The 13,025-nt window shown below is 42.1% G+C and overlaps 1 protein-coding gene across 17 annotated transcripts in view; it reads left to right on the forward strand.

Annotated features, from left to right (window-relative positions):
- BPTF (bromodomain PHD finger transcription factor) overlaps positions 1–13,025 on the forward strand; it is a 114,351-nt gene that overhangs the window by 67,796 nt on the left and 33,530 nt on the right. For 9 of the 17 annotated variants that reach the window (XM_089540963.1, XM_089476724.1, XM_089476706.1 and 6 more), the window contains exons 17-19: positions 9,067–9,190; positions 10,815–11,067; positions 12,570–12,731. In XM_089540963.1, coding sequence (XP_089397089.1) covers positions 9,067–9,190; positions 10,815–11,067; positions 12,570–12,731 — 539 coding nt within the window. The remainder of the gene's footprint in view (positions 1–9,066; positions 9,191–10,814; positions 11,068–12,569; positions 12,732–13,025) is intronic. The other 8 variants (XM_089476743.1, XM_089476751.1, XM_089476798.1 and 5 more) reach the window with 3 other exon arrangements.

The raw sequence follows: 13,025 nt of genomic DNA on the forward strand, positions 1-13,025 counted from the left end.
AGAAGTTTTATCCACGAAAAAGTCGTTAAATAAGTCACAGCAGGCCTTAGAGGGTTCGAGGATCTGGTTCAGGGCGGGAGGGAGCTGAGTTAGCTCCCTAACCACCCTGAACAACTCTGCTGGACGCGACTCCGCAGACGCAATACGAGCACCATAGAACGAATTCTTTGTTGCTCGTATTGCCTCTCCATAGTCCTCTAACAGTCGGTCTAGGAGAGTCTTGTCGCTTAAGCGAAGGTGTTTCCGCCAACGGTACTCTAGCCGTCGCAGAGCCCGCTTCCTCGCCCGGAGATCTTCCGTGTACCAGGGCTTGCGTTTGGAAGCGGGCCTGAGAGGGCGCTTGGGAGCGATTCTGTGTATAGCCCCAGAGAGGCCGGTATTCCAGATACCGGTAAGGGCATCAACAGAGTCGCCGTCATTTCCAACCGTGAGCCCCTCTAAGGCTTCTTGGAACCTCTCAGGTTCCATCAGCCTTCGAGGGTGGACCATCCTAATCGGTCCACCACCCCCGGGGGGGATCTGGGTAGAAGCCTTGATTTTCGCCTCCACTAGGAAATGATCCGTCCATGACAAGGGGGAAATATCAGCTATTTCCACCCACGGATTTTCCGCCTCCGAACAGAAGACCAAATCGAGAGTATTACCTGCGCAATGCGTGGGACCCCGTATCAACTGGGACAGGCCCATGGCCGCCATGGTCTCCATGAATTCCCGAGCCGCACCAGGTGGAACAGAGCTTGCCGTGAGGGAGATGTTGAAGTCACCCAGGACAAGAAGCCTGGGCGTCTCCAACATCAGCTCAGCGACAAGCTGTGTCAGCTCGTTAAGGGAGTCCGCTAATGCACGGGGTGGCCGATACACTAACAGAATCCCTAGACTGTCCCTAGCCTTTAGGGTCAGGTAAATACACTCGATATAGGTGGTCTGTCGGAGGTGGTTCCTGGTGAGGGGCACGGTGTTCCTATGCACCAAGGCGACTCCCCCCCCCCGCCCACCTAACCTGCGCTGGTCCTTGACCGAGTACCCGGCAGGGAGGGCCTGAGCCCACACAGCATCCCCTTCAGGCCCCAGCCAGGTCTCGGTAATGCAAGCCAGGTCACACTTAGAGTCCTCCAGGAGGTCCTGGAGGATGTGGGTCTTGTTATTAATAGACCTGGCATTGCACAGGAGCAGCGACAGGGTTTGTGGCACGGTTGGAATGACCCTCAGGTCCTTCAGGTTGGGAGGGGGACAGGAAGGCGAGATAGATATGACGCATCTATCCCGTCTTCCCCTGGAACGAAAGTCCCTTCTCCCACCGCCATACCTCCCCCTGCCCCACACAACCTCGATTGGGGCTCCGCCCACCAAGGTGTTGTCCCCGGCCCAGACATCCCCCGCATCTCTATCCCTCCCCCACCCTCCTATGGCTGTTAATGGAGCAGGGGCTAGCCACAATAGGCATACCCCGCTCCTAAGGCTATTCTAGCCTCCTACACCCGCTGCTATGCAGCTCGGAGAACCCCGGGAGAAGGCCGCCCGGCGAAAGACGCAGCCCCAGCGACAGCGGGGTCGGTGGCGGCCGATGGTCCCTCACGCAAAGGAGGCAAGAAAAAAAAAACCTCCTAGGCCGCTGCCCAGATGGAAGAGGGGCGAGCGACAGCGTCTCTGGAGGGGAGCCAATTTTATAGGGCCGCTCTCACCGGCCCAGCCCCTCCGAAAGTGCCGCTCCGGCGGCGAAAGAAAGGTCCTCCACGCCGCTGCCAGGTGGAAGAAAGGCGAACGGCAGCGTCTCCGTTGATGAGGCCGGGAGCCGGCTTTATGGGGCCGCTCTCACCGGCCCCGCCCCTCCAGAAACGCCGCTCCGGCGGCGAAAGAGAGAGTCCTCCAGCCGCTGCCAGGTGGGAGGGAGGCGAGCGGCGGCGTCCCCGTTGGGAGGCCGGGAGCCGGCTTTATGGGGCCGCTCTCACCGGCCCCGCCCCTCCAGAAACGCCGCTCCGGCGGCGAAAGAGAAAGTCCTCCAGCCGCTGCCAGGTGGGAGGGAGGCGAGCGGCGGCGTCCCCGTTGGGAGGCCGGGAGCCGGCTTTATGGGGCCGCTCTCACCGGCCCCGCCCCTCCAGAAACGCCGCTCCGGCGGCGAAAGAGAAAGTCCTCCAGCCGCTGCCAGGTGGGAGGGAGGCGAGCGGCGGCGTCCCCGTTGGGAGGCCGGGAGCCGGCTTTATGGGGCCGCTCTCACCGGCCCCGCCCCTCCAAAAACGCCGCTCCGGCGGCGAAAGAGAGAGTCCTCCAGCCGCTGCCAGGTGGGAGGGAGGCGAGCGGCGGCGTCCCCGTTGGGAGGCCGGGAGCCGGCTTTATGGGGCCGCTCTCACCGGCCCCGCCCCTCCAGAAACGCCGCTCCGGCGGCGAAAGAGAAAGTCCTCCAGCCGCTGCCAGGTGGGAGGGAGGCGAGCGGCGGCGTCCCCGTTGGGAGGCCGGGAGCCGGCTTTATGGGGCCGCTCTCACCGGCCCCGCCCCTCCAGAAACGCCGCTCCGGCGGCGAAAGAGAAAGTCCTCCAGCCGCTGCCAGGTGGGAGGGAGGCGAGCGGCGGCGTCCCCGTTGGGAGGCCGGGAGCCGGCTTTATGGGGCCGCTCTCACCGGCCCCGCCCCTCCAGAAACGCCGCTCCGGCGGCGAAAGAGAAAGTCCTCCAGCCGCTGCCAGGTAGGATTTCTCCATAATGTTCTAATCGATCTTATTTGTAGTTACAATCCAAATCCAACTTAAGCTTATCCTTACATCTTACAAGCTTGTTTTATTTACATACCATCCTATTGTAGCTGAAATATAAATTCTTTACCTGACTTAAAATAACCTAATAATTAATCCGTAAATACTCTACAGTAAGTAACATTTGAGCATTCAGATAGGTATGTCCCAATTTGACAACACGTTTGCAACTTTACCCCACAATTTCTGCATATAATTCATGGTTTTTTCCCAACATAACCTCCATTTAGAGTTGTCTTCATTCTTCAATTTGTCTGATAGTAAATCTATTTCCATCATTTCATATATTTTTATACGCCATTCATTCACGTCTATTTCTTTATCACATTTCCAAAATCTAGCAAAGGTTAGTCTAGCCGCTGTCAACATGTAAAAGATAATTTTACCGAATTTTATTTCTATCTCGTCATCTAATATACAGAGTAACCAAATTTCAGGTCTCAACTTTAACTTAATCCCTAAAATTTTATACACTTCGTCTTGCAATTGTTTCCAAAATAATTTTGCTCTGTCACAGGACCACCATAAATGAAAATAAGTACCTATCTCTCTGTGACACTTCCAACAGATCCTGTTGCCTGTTTTATAAATTTTGTCTAACTTGTCTGGCGTCAGGTGCCACCTATACAAAATTTTATAATAATTCTCTTTTACATGTTGTGACATTGTGTATTTTAATCTTTTGTTCCACGCTCTCTCCCACTGGTCCAACTCGATCACTCTACCACAATTCTGCGCCCATTTAACCATAGCTTCTTTGATTACTTCATCTTCGGTGTACCATTCTAACAGCTTGTTATAAATTTTTGATAATGTTTTCTGTTCTGATTTACAAATAATATTCTCCATATCCGTATTGGAGCTTGCAACCCCCCATTCTCTTTTATCTAAATAGTATCTCTGATATAGTTGTCTATATAAAAACCATCCTATATTCCAGTTTTCTTCCTTCAACCTCTCATAGGATTTGATTTCGCCCTTTTCATCAATAAGATCTCTATACTTTATCCAGCTTGCTTCTCTTTTAGGATCTACATTGTATAGGGCCTCATGTGGTGAGAGCCACATTGGACATTTGGGAGAAATTCTATTCCTGTACTTCTTCCAAATGTACATAATTGAAGCTCGGATGTAATGGTTATTAAAGTTTCTGTTTGCACTTAATTTGTTATAAAATAAGTAACCGTGCCATCCAAACCTCATATCCGTACATTCTAACTTTAGTAATTTTGCATCTTGTAAAGTCAACCAGCTTTTTAACCACATTATTACACTGGCTTCATAATATAAGCTCAGTTTAGGGAAAGCGAAACCTCCTCTTTCCTTAGCATCATGAAGAATCTTAAGTTTAATTCTCGGTTTTTTCCCGGCCCAGACAAAATCAGCCAGTTGTTTTTGCCATTCTTTAAAAATTTTGTCATATCTTATTATTGGTATTCCTTGAAACAAAAATAATAATTTCGGTACAACATTCATTTTAACTGCAGCGATTCTGCCTAATAAGGAAAGTTTTAAATCTTGCCACTTTTTAAAATCTCCTCTAATTTCTGTCCATTTTGTTTGGTAGTTATTCTTAAACAGATTCGAGTTCTTATTCGTCAAAGAAATACCCAGATATTTAACCTTGTCTTTTACAATGAAACCTGAGATCTGTGAGAGATTCTCTTGATCTTCCTTGTTCATATTTTTTGTCATCATGACGGATTTCTCTATGTTGACTTTTAAACCAGAAAACTTTTCAAAATCTTTTAGTTGTCCTAACAACTTTTGAATACTAGCACTTGGATCTTGTAGCATAACAACAATATCATCCCCGTAAGCTCTTATCTTCAGAGTTTCTCCTTTAAATTTAACCCCCTTTATATCCTTATCCTCTCTCACATTAATTAATAATAACTCTAGGACTAAAATAAAAAGCAAAGGTGACAGTGGACAGCCCTGTCTGGTACCACGATGCAAAGGAATGGGATTTGTTCTTTGTTGATTTATAATTACCCTAGCTGATTGTTTAGTATATATAGCTTTTACCCAATTGGTAAATCTATTTCCGGCTTTGATGAGTTCTAATGTTCTAATTATCGTGGACCATTCAAGGCTGTCAAATGCCTTCTCTAGATCGAGAAAGATCAGTGCAAGTTTTCTCTCGTTATTACAGTCAAAATGCTCAATCACATCCAAAATAATTCGCAGGTTTTCATTTAAATGCCTCTTTGGGAGGAAGCCACATTGATCTTCCTGAATCATGTACTGCAGCACCTTTTTAAGTCAGTTAGCCATTATACTTGCGAAGAGTTTATAGTCTGCATTAAGCAGGGATATCGGCCGATAGTTCTGGAGAAATTGATGGTCATGTCCTTCCTTAGGTAGCAGTATTACATTAGCTTCTGCCCAGGTCGGGGGCAGCTGTTTTCCGTCAATTGCGTTCATTACTTCTAACAAAGGCTTACTAATTTCATTTTGAAATGTCTTATAATATCTGATTGTAAAGCCGTCCAGACCTGGGGCTTTATCTATTTTCGCACTTTGAATTGCCTCTAGTAGTTCTTCCATTGTTATCTGCTTGTTTAAGAATTCAATTTGATCCTTATCTAATTCCGGTAGTTGAGCCTCTTGAAAATAATTTTCTCTAAAGACCTTTCCGATGTGTTTTGTCAAAAACATCTTGGTAAAATATTTTGTAGTAGCTAATTTAATTCCTTTCGTGTCTGTATATGTCTTAAGGCCGTCCTTTATCTTGGTGATAGTTCTCCCTTCTTTAGCTTTACACAATTTATGGGCCAGCCATCTACCCGGTTTATTTGCTTGTTGAAAGTGTTTAACTTTAATTCTTTTCAACATTTTGGCTAAGTCCTCCGCATTCTGCATATTAAATTGTGATTGTAAAATCTTAATTTCTCTAAGTGTTGAATCAGAATTAGGATCCTGTCTTAATTCTTCCTCTTTTTTGTTTATCTGGTCCATAATCTGGGTTAGCCTCTTCTTTTTATTAGTCAACATTTCGTGGTGTTTTTTTATACAAAAGCCTCGGATGACCGCTTTGCTTGCAGCCCAAATCACTTGCGTGTCTGTGCCTTTATATAGATTTTCATAAAAATAGTTTTGGATCACTTGTTTTGCTTGCTCTATTAACTTTGGACATCGGAGTAAGTAATCCTGTAGTTGCCAACTATACTCTATGTTTTCTCTCTTCATTGTTAGCAAAATTGGATTGTGGTCCGAGTACGATTTGGGTAACGTTTCTACTTTCACTATTCTTGGGGCTAAGAGTTTGGAAACAAAAAACATATCGATTCTGGAAAAAGTTTTATGGCGTTCAGAAAAAAATGTAAACTCTCTCCTGTCTCCATATTTGTGTCTCCAAGTTTCAATTAAGCCTAGCTCTTGCTTAAGTTTGAAGAAAGAATTGGGGAGCTTCCCTTGATTAGCCTTTATGGCTTTCGATGACAAACGGTCTGCACTCGGATCAATCACACCGTTCCAATCTCCACAAAGTATGAAATCGTATTTACTATATTCTTGTAAGACATTACGCAAGTTCTGATAGAAACTTGCCTTAGCGTTGTTCGGAGCATATATGGCTACTAATGTGATCTTATAGTCACTTATCTGAATTTCAATACCTACATAATGACCATCTTTATCCTCAAAGATCTTTCTTGATTGTAGTTTATTTGTGACGTACACAACAACTCCTTTCTTCTTCTGCTTATTTGCTGCCACATATTCCAATCCCAATTTAAAATTCCTTAATATCCTTTCATCTTTTTGTTTAATGTGTGTCTCTTGGAGACACAGTATATCGTATTTTTTCTTGCCAAGGAGGTGGAAGATCTCTTTCCTTTTAGTTTTATCATTTAGTCCTTTGATGTTCCATGACAGTATCCTGAGATTCATAGTTCTTTGTAACACTTATTTCTTTTTGACGTTTATTTGACTTTGTTTTTACGACGTTTCCTTCTTGGTTTAGCCTTTTTCCCTTCTTCCAAACTGGGAGATTTCTCTTCTTCACCTTTTTGTTTCTTAGGGTCATCTTCTTCTTCATCTGGTTCTGATAGATCTGATTCCTCCCCTTCGCAGTCTTCTTTACTTCCTGATCTGTTTGAATCTCGATCCTGTTCGTCCTGTTTTTCATCCTTTCCATCCTTATGGTCTACCTGATCTTCTTTCAAAACCTGAAGATATTCATTGATATTTTTATAGATATATCTCCCCCCATCCATTAGTTCCAAATTTTGTATCATCTTAAAAAAGGATTTGGGAAGTTTTCCTTGTTTTTCCTCAATTGTTCTACCTGATCTTCTGTCCAACCTAGGTTCTATAACGCTGTTAAAATCACCCATTATAATAATATTTGTGTATTTGAGTATTTTAATTTTCTCATGGAGCTTATCATAGAATTCCCGTTTATTTATTTGAGGTCCATATACTCCTATCACTAAAATTTTCCCTTTTTCCCATTCGATTACAATCCCTACAAAATAGGCATCATTACTATTGAAAATTTCCTTTGGTTTGAAATTCTCCCTGGCATAGATTACTACTCCTTTTTTTCCTCGTTTTAGCTGCAGATATAAATTCTTTACCTAATTTTAGATTTACAAGATATTTTTTATCTTTTGTTTTAATTCGTGTCTCTTGTAGGCAAATCAGGCTATAATTTTATTTAGTCAACAGATTAAACACTTTCTTTTGTTTAATTGAGGAGTTCATGCCTATTACGTTCCAAGTTGTTATATGCATTTCGATATATTGCTTTTAGGTTTAGTCCCAGAGGAGTATATTAAAGAAAATTTAAATTAAAATACAACACCCCCAATCAAATCTGAATAGATTCCCTAAATATATACTTACTTATTATTATTACTATTACAATAGTCAGAATTCTGGGTCCTCCCTTTTGCCTTCGTCTAGATTGTCAGTGCTTAGGTCAAAGTCTTCTCCTGTCAGTCCTTCTCCTGATTGTAATTCTTCTTCTGCTGCATCTCCTCCACCATCCCCATCTTCTTCGTCTACATCATCCTCTCCATCTATCTTTCTGCTGTCCTCGATTTCTTTTCCATACTTTTCCAAAAGTCTTGTGCTTTCTCCACTGTATTCAAATTAAATCGTTTTTGTTTCCATATGAGTGACAATCCTTCTTTCTTCTTTGTGGTCTATTTCTTGTCCTTCAATAACCAGTCTTGTTCTAAAATTCTTTTGCAACATCTCATCCTTAATCCTTTTCCTCACCCAGTAAATCACGATGTCTCTCAGGAGCCCCTTCTCTTTAGCCACCCTGGAGTTCAGTCTGTACATCCTATCTATTTCACAGTTGAATTGTTGAGGTGGCTTATCCAAGTATTTAGCTAAGATAGGGATTAAGAATGAATAAAGGTCCTCATTAGATTGCTCTGGAACTCCCCTCAGCTTCAAACAAGATTCTCTCTGTTTTATCTGCATTTTCAGTGATGCTTCTTGTTCTTCTTGTTGAATGGATGATATCTCCTCCACCCTTCTTTCTAATTTTTTGAAGCCCCTTCTAATTTCTCAATTTTATCTGCAATCTTCCCCATGTCCCTATTGATCTTGTCTAGATCCTTTCTTATTAATTTGGCTTCAGATTTCAGTTCCTGCGTCATCACTTCTCTTGAGTGTCTTATTTCTTGTTGGAGTTCCTGTTGCGATTTCTTTATCGCCTCCATTATTTGGGTAAATTGTTCATTTCCTTTAGAGCCGGCATCTGCTGATAGTCGCCTCTGATTTATTCTTAGCGTCACTGGCATTCCCTCTGTCCTTGCTCACGTGGTTTTCTATTAACCTTTATTAAAGGATGATTGAGCCAGCCAGCTATTCAAATGTCCTGAATTATATTGTTTCTGTTGGTATCAGATGCTAGTTGAACTGGTCTATGATTTATAAGTATTATTCTGGACACCGATTCCAACTATACTGCTTAATTGTCTGTATTAGGAGGTTTGTTCTAGATTCTAAGTTCCGAGTTTTGGCCAGCAGATGTTCTCTTTAGTTTAATGACTCTTCTATTTTCAATTCTTTTTAAGTAAGGGTTTGAAATACTATATTAACAGAGATCAGGCTTAGATATTATAATTTGACCCCTAAGTCTCCACTAGATGTCCTCCTGGGTTTAGAATTCAATAACTAAATATCCAATGAATCTACATAAACAATATTCTGCCTTATCAGCTACAGCTGTACTGTTATAATTGTCAAGGTTTACCCTCACTATTCACAGGTGTTGTCCCTGTATCAGCAGTGTTGTTAGTGTTTTCTTGATGTCCTTGGATATAAACTAGTATTAATTTTTGATTCATCTCTTTGGCAGAGTGGAGAAGGAAAAGGCACAAGCAGTTGAGCAACAGGCTAAGGTTAGTGAACAGAAGAAGGCTGAGGAATTCAAGGCCCAAATGGAGGCTCAACTAAAACAACAGCGATTGGCTGCCCAGCAGGTGGGATAGCCTCTTCGTAGTCCCGCCTGATGAAGTTTGCATTGTTTGCATTTGTCCCTCCTAAATTAAACATGGAAGTGTCTCTTACATATTTTTCCTTATCATTTTCATGTGAGTAAAATCTTGTCCATGCATCCCTACTGGACTAAATTTTGCTATTTCTTACGTATGGATGTTCCCAATTGGATTGTGTGGAATTAGACTTCTTTCCTTCAACACGATGTTGTAGTGGAAATCCCCATGTAAGATGATTGAGTACAGGTTACAGTGATTCGTAATTTGCCCAGTTTTAAGGAAATAATTTTGAGCATCCTGCCATGTATAGAATTAAAGATGCTTCCATGTTGGAATGGAAAGTAATTTATTTCATATGCTTATATAGACACAGACAAAAGAATTAATTTAGTCATTTTCATACATGCATGCAGACACATCATTTCTGTTTGTCCACTAAAGAATGGTGTTAATTTTTTTAGAGTTCTTTGGAGTTGACTTGTCTTTCTGCATGGTGTTCATTCAACATTTAGATCTTTCTTTCTCGGCATAGTGCTCGGGCAGCTTGCAAAGCATTTGTAAAACAATGCATCAAATGAAATAAAGAATAACAGCAGAAGCAAGTGCATTTTTAAAGGAATGTTAACTTTAAGATGTCTTCCAAAATAATAAACATCTCAATGCCTGCTTTAAATTTCCTGTTGATAGATCTGAGATGACACTGTAATGCCATTATATTTCCAGTAAAAGATTCTGTTCACATCCTCTATCTGTGTATCCTTTTTTCGTACCAAATCATTGGTTTCTTGCACAGTACAACAAAATAGCAATGCAACTGCGTTGAAGATTTAAGCTGTCAAAATTTCTTATTATTGGGAATGAATGGCTATAGGATATTAAAAAGCAATGCTTACTTACAGAAGAAATTTTAAATATTTAATATTTGGATGTTTCAAACTAGTCAGCATTGTTTAGAGTGTTTAAACTGAGGTTCTGTGTAGTGGATCTCGATGTAGTGAATAGGTCTGTGAAGGGCAGGAAATTTGGCTGATTGGCTCCACGTCTGCATTATTATTTACCTGCCTCTCCCCATGGATTGAGGCCGGGAACAAGAAGCCCTTCCTTTTGCAAAGCAGTGACAATGGGGGCTAGTCGGAGCCTCACCCTTTATCTTGATATTCTAAGACAGGTCAGTATTATCATCTGCAGATTAAACATTTGGGCTGAGCTATGAGGGCTTTTCCAGTTGGCCACCTAATAGGTTCATATCAGTGGAGAGATTTCAAGTGGATGCATCCTGCTTTGCAGCTCACCCTCTTGGCTGCTGCAATATGTCAGCTATGATCTATGCAAAGATTCAGCACATACTAGCTTGTTTCTTATTAAGACTTGCTCCTTTGCAGCTTTCAAATTGCTGTGTCTAATGGCAATTTGGAGAGAGAGAGAGAGCTATTTAGTTTTATGAGCTGTGAGATGTTCAGTGTAATCCTCTCCATGTTTACTCCAAAGTAGGTTTAGGGGTCTGTGCAAGATTGCAGCTTTAATCTGTCACCATGTGATGAGAGATCTGATACTATTGAATGGCGTAATGATGGCTTTTCTTTGTTGTACTATGATTTTTAATTTTTAGAAGCGATTGGAACAACAGAAGCAGTTACCTGCAGTGTGCGGTGTCACTACAGCTACAGCAACAAGCAGTGCTGCATCCCCAGTCTCCACTCCTCAGAAAGTTGTTGTAGGTCCCTTACCACGCCCTGTACCCAGTGGAGCAAAAGTAGTACTTGCTACTAAAATGGGATCTCCAGCCACAGTAACATTCCAGCAGAACAAGAATTTTCACCAGACCTTTGCTACCTGGGTTAAGCAGGGCCAGTCTTCAACAGGTAAATGATTTTATTAGTGAAATGATTTCTTAAAAATCTTCCCATCTGGTGTTAATCATGTCAAATGTTTAGTTTTAGTACTGGAGCCAGTTCATGTGCCTTGTAGCAGTGATCTATGAGAGTAAAAGGAGCCATTGCTAAACTTGCTGAGTGTGGCACAGAATTTTTAGGCACCTCTGTTATGAGAGGCAGCTGAAGAATGTCCTTTGCCATTGCGCAGATTTTTGAGGAACAACATCCACTTGTAGAATATTCCTTCATTATGAGAGACTTCATATTTGTGCTTTCTGGCCACAAACTTCACACTATTAGAAGTTGTTTTCCTTGAGTTATATGAATTGTGATTATACGAATTGCCTTTCTGAATAAGGGCACAGCCCCACTAACAAAGGGGGCAAGGGTAAGGAAATCTGTCTATCTCAGTGTTTTGGATCCTCCAAGGAACAGCCAAATTTGCTGGGAGTCTTCATCAGTGGCAGCTGGTGATAAATAGGATTTTTTTCCCCACAAGTTGAGGAACTTTATATACTACCTCTAACATAGAGCTTCCACTTAAGTGTTCTGGTTAATAATATACATTGGGAATGGTAATGTGTGCTAATAGCGCAAAATAGGAATGGAAACTTCACACAGTGATCTGAATATTCCATTCCATGGTCCACCCCACCCTGCCCCTGTGTTCTCTCTTTTTCCCAACATTCAGTTACTGTTTCCGTTAAATATTTAGTATTCTCAGGCTACACTGGGAGGTTCTTCCATTCAGGACCCCATCCCATCCTGATAATTTTGTTGTCTCTCTACCATCTGTGGGAAGGTGGGAAGATTTCATCCTCTTGCACTGATGCTGCTACTTTGGCTGTGTAAAGACTGGTTCTCAGAACACAGTGCTAATTATAATCCAACTGGACTTTCAAGAAAAGTAACCGTGTAGAATGCTCCTTTCTCCAGCCATTTCAGTTCCATTCTCTCTGTTTAAGTTAGTGGCTGTACCATATTTTGTGGTAATGAATTGACAACACAGTTTCATTTTTGTCTGTCTTAAAAATTGGATGAACTGTGATGCTTTTAGAGGAGCTGGAAGATTATTAAAAAGTATTTCTTTTTAACTGCTATCTCCTCTGTCCCCAAAAAAGTTTGACATATGGAGGAAGATCTGACAATATCCAAAATGTTGTAGCTACACCGTACATTTTAAATATATAACTGTTACAGGGAGAAGCAATATGGTGTGGTGGTTTTTGTGTCTGACTAGGACTCAGAGATCAGCGTTCAGATCTCCACTCAGCCATGGAAACCCAGTGGATGATGTTGGGCAAGTCTCTCTCTCAGCTTCAGAACAAATTATTCCAAGAAAGCCCCATGATAGGATCGCCATAAGTCAGAAATGTCTTGAAGGCACACAATGAAGTGTTGAAAAAGAGAAATAAGTCTTGTCAAGGGTTTTTTTTTAATAATAATTATTTGATAATCTCAGAAACTGACCACCATTTTGGTTTTGTTAGCCACAAGCACAGCTGTTACACCAGCAACAACCATTTCCAGCAGTGGTCAAACTTTCCAGATTGCAAGCAGTCCAGTAACTATGGCAGGCAAAGTGATCACAAAGCTGCCTCTGCCTGCCAACAGCAAGATTGTTGCTGTTAATGTACCAGCCACTCAAGGAGGTAGGAAAATGTCATGAAAACAATGGATGTTCCTTTGTTTGGATATTTTGCTGCTAAAATAATTTGGATATTTTAGAACTGGAAGATGTTCTTCAATTATTTATCTATTTATTTGCAGTAGAAATTCATTATTATGTAAAATTTCAGATTTTTGTTATCCCTTTGATGTCCCCATAACTATACATGCAATTGTACTTTGAAGTCTATTGTATAAACTTGCACTCTTAACAGAAAAGCTACAAAAGCCTTGCAGTATTTTGGGAATCAACCATATTAATGTTGGTCAGCAGTTGA

This window comes from Sceloporus occidentalis, unplaced genomic scaffold (assembly GCF_023333645.1).
Source record: "Sceloporus occidentalis isolate IW3139 unplaced genomic scaffold, rSceOcc1.0.p SCAF_1, whole genome shotgun sequence".
Classification (NCBI taxonomy): domain Eukaryota; kingdom Metazoa; phylum Chordata; class Lepidosauria; order Squamata; family Phrynosomatidae; genus Sceloporus; species Sceloporus occidentalis.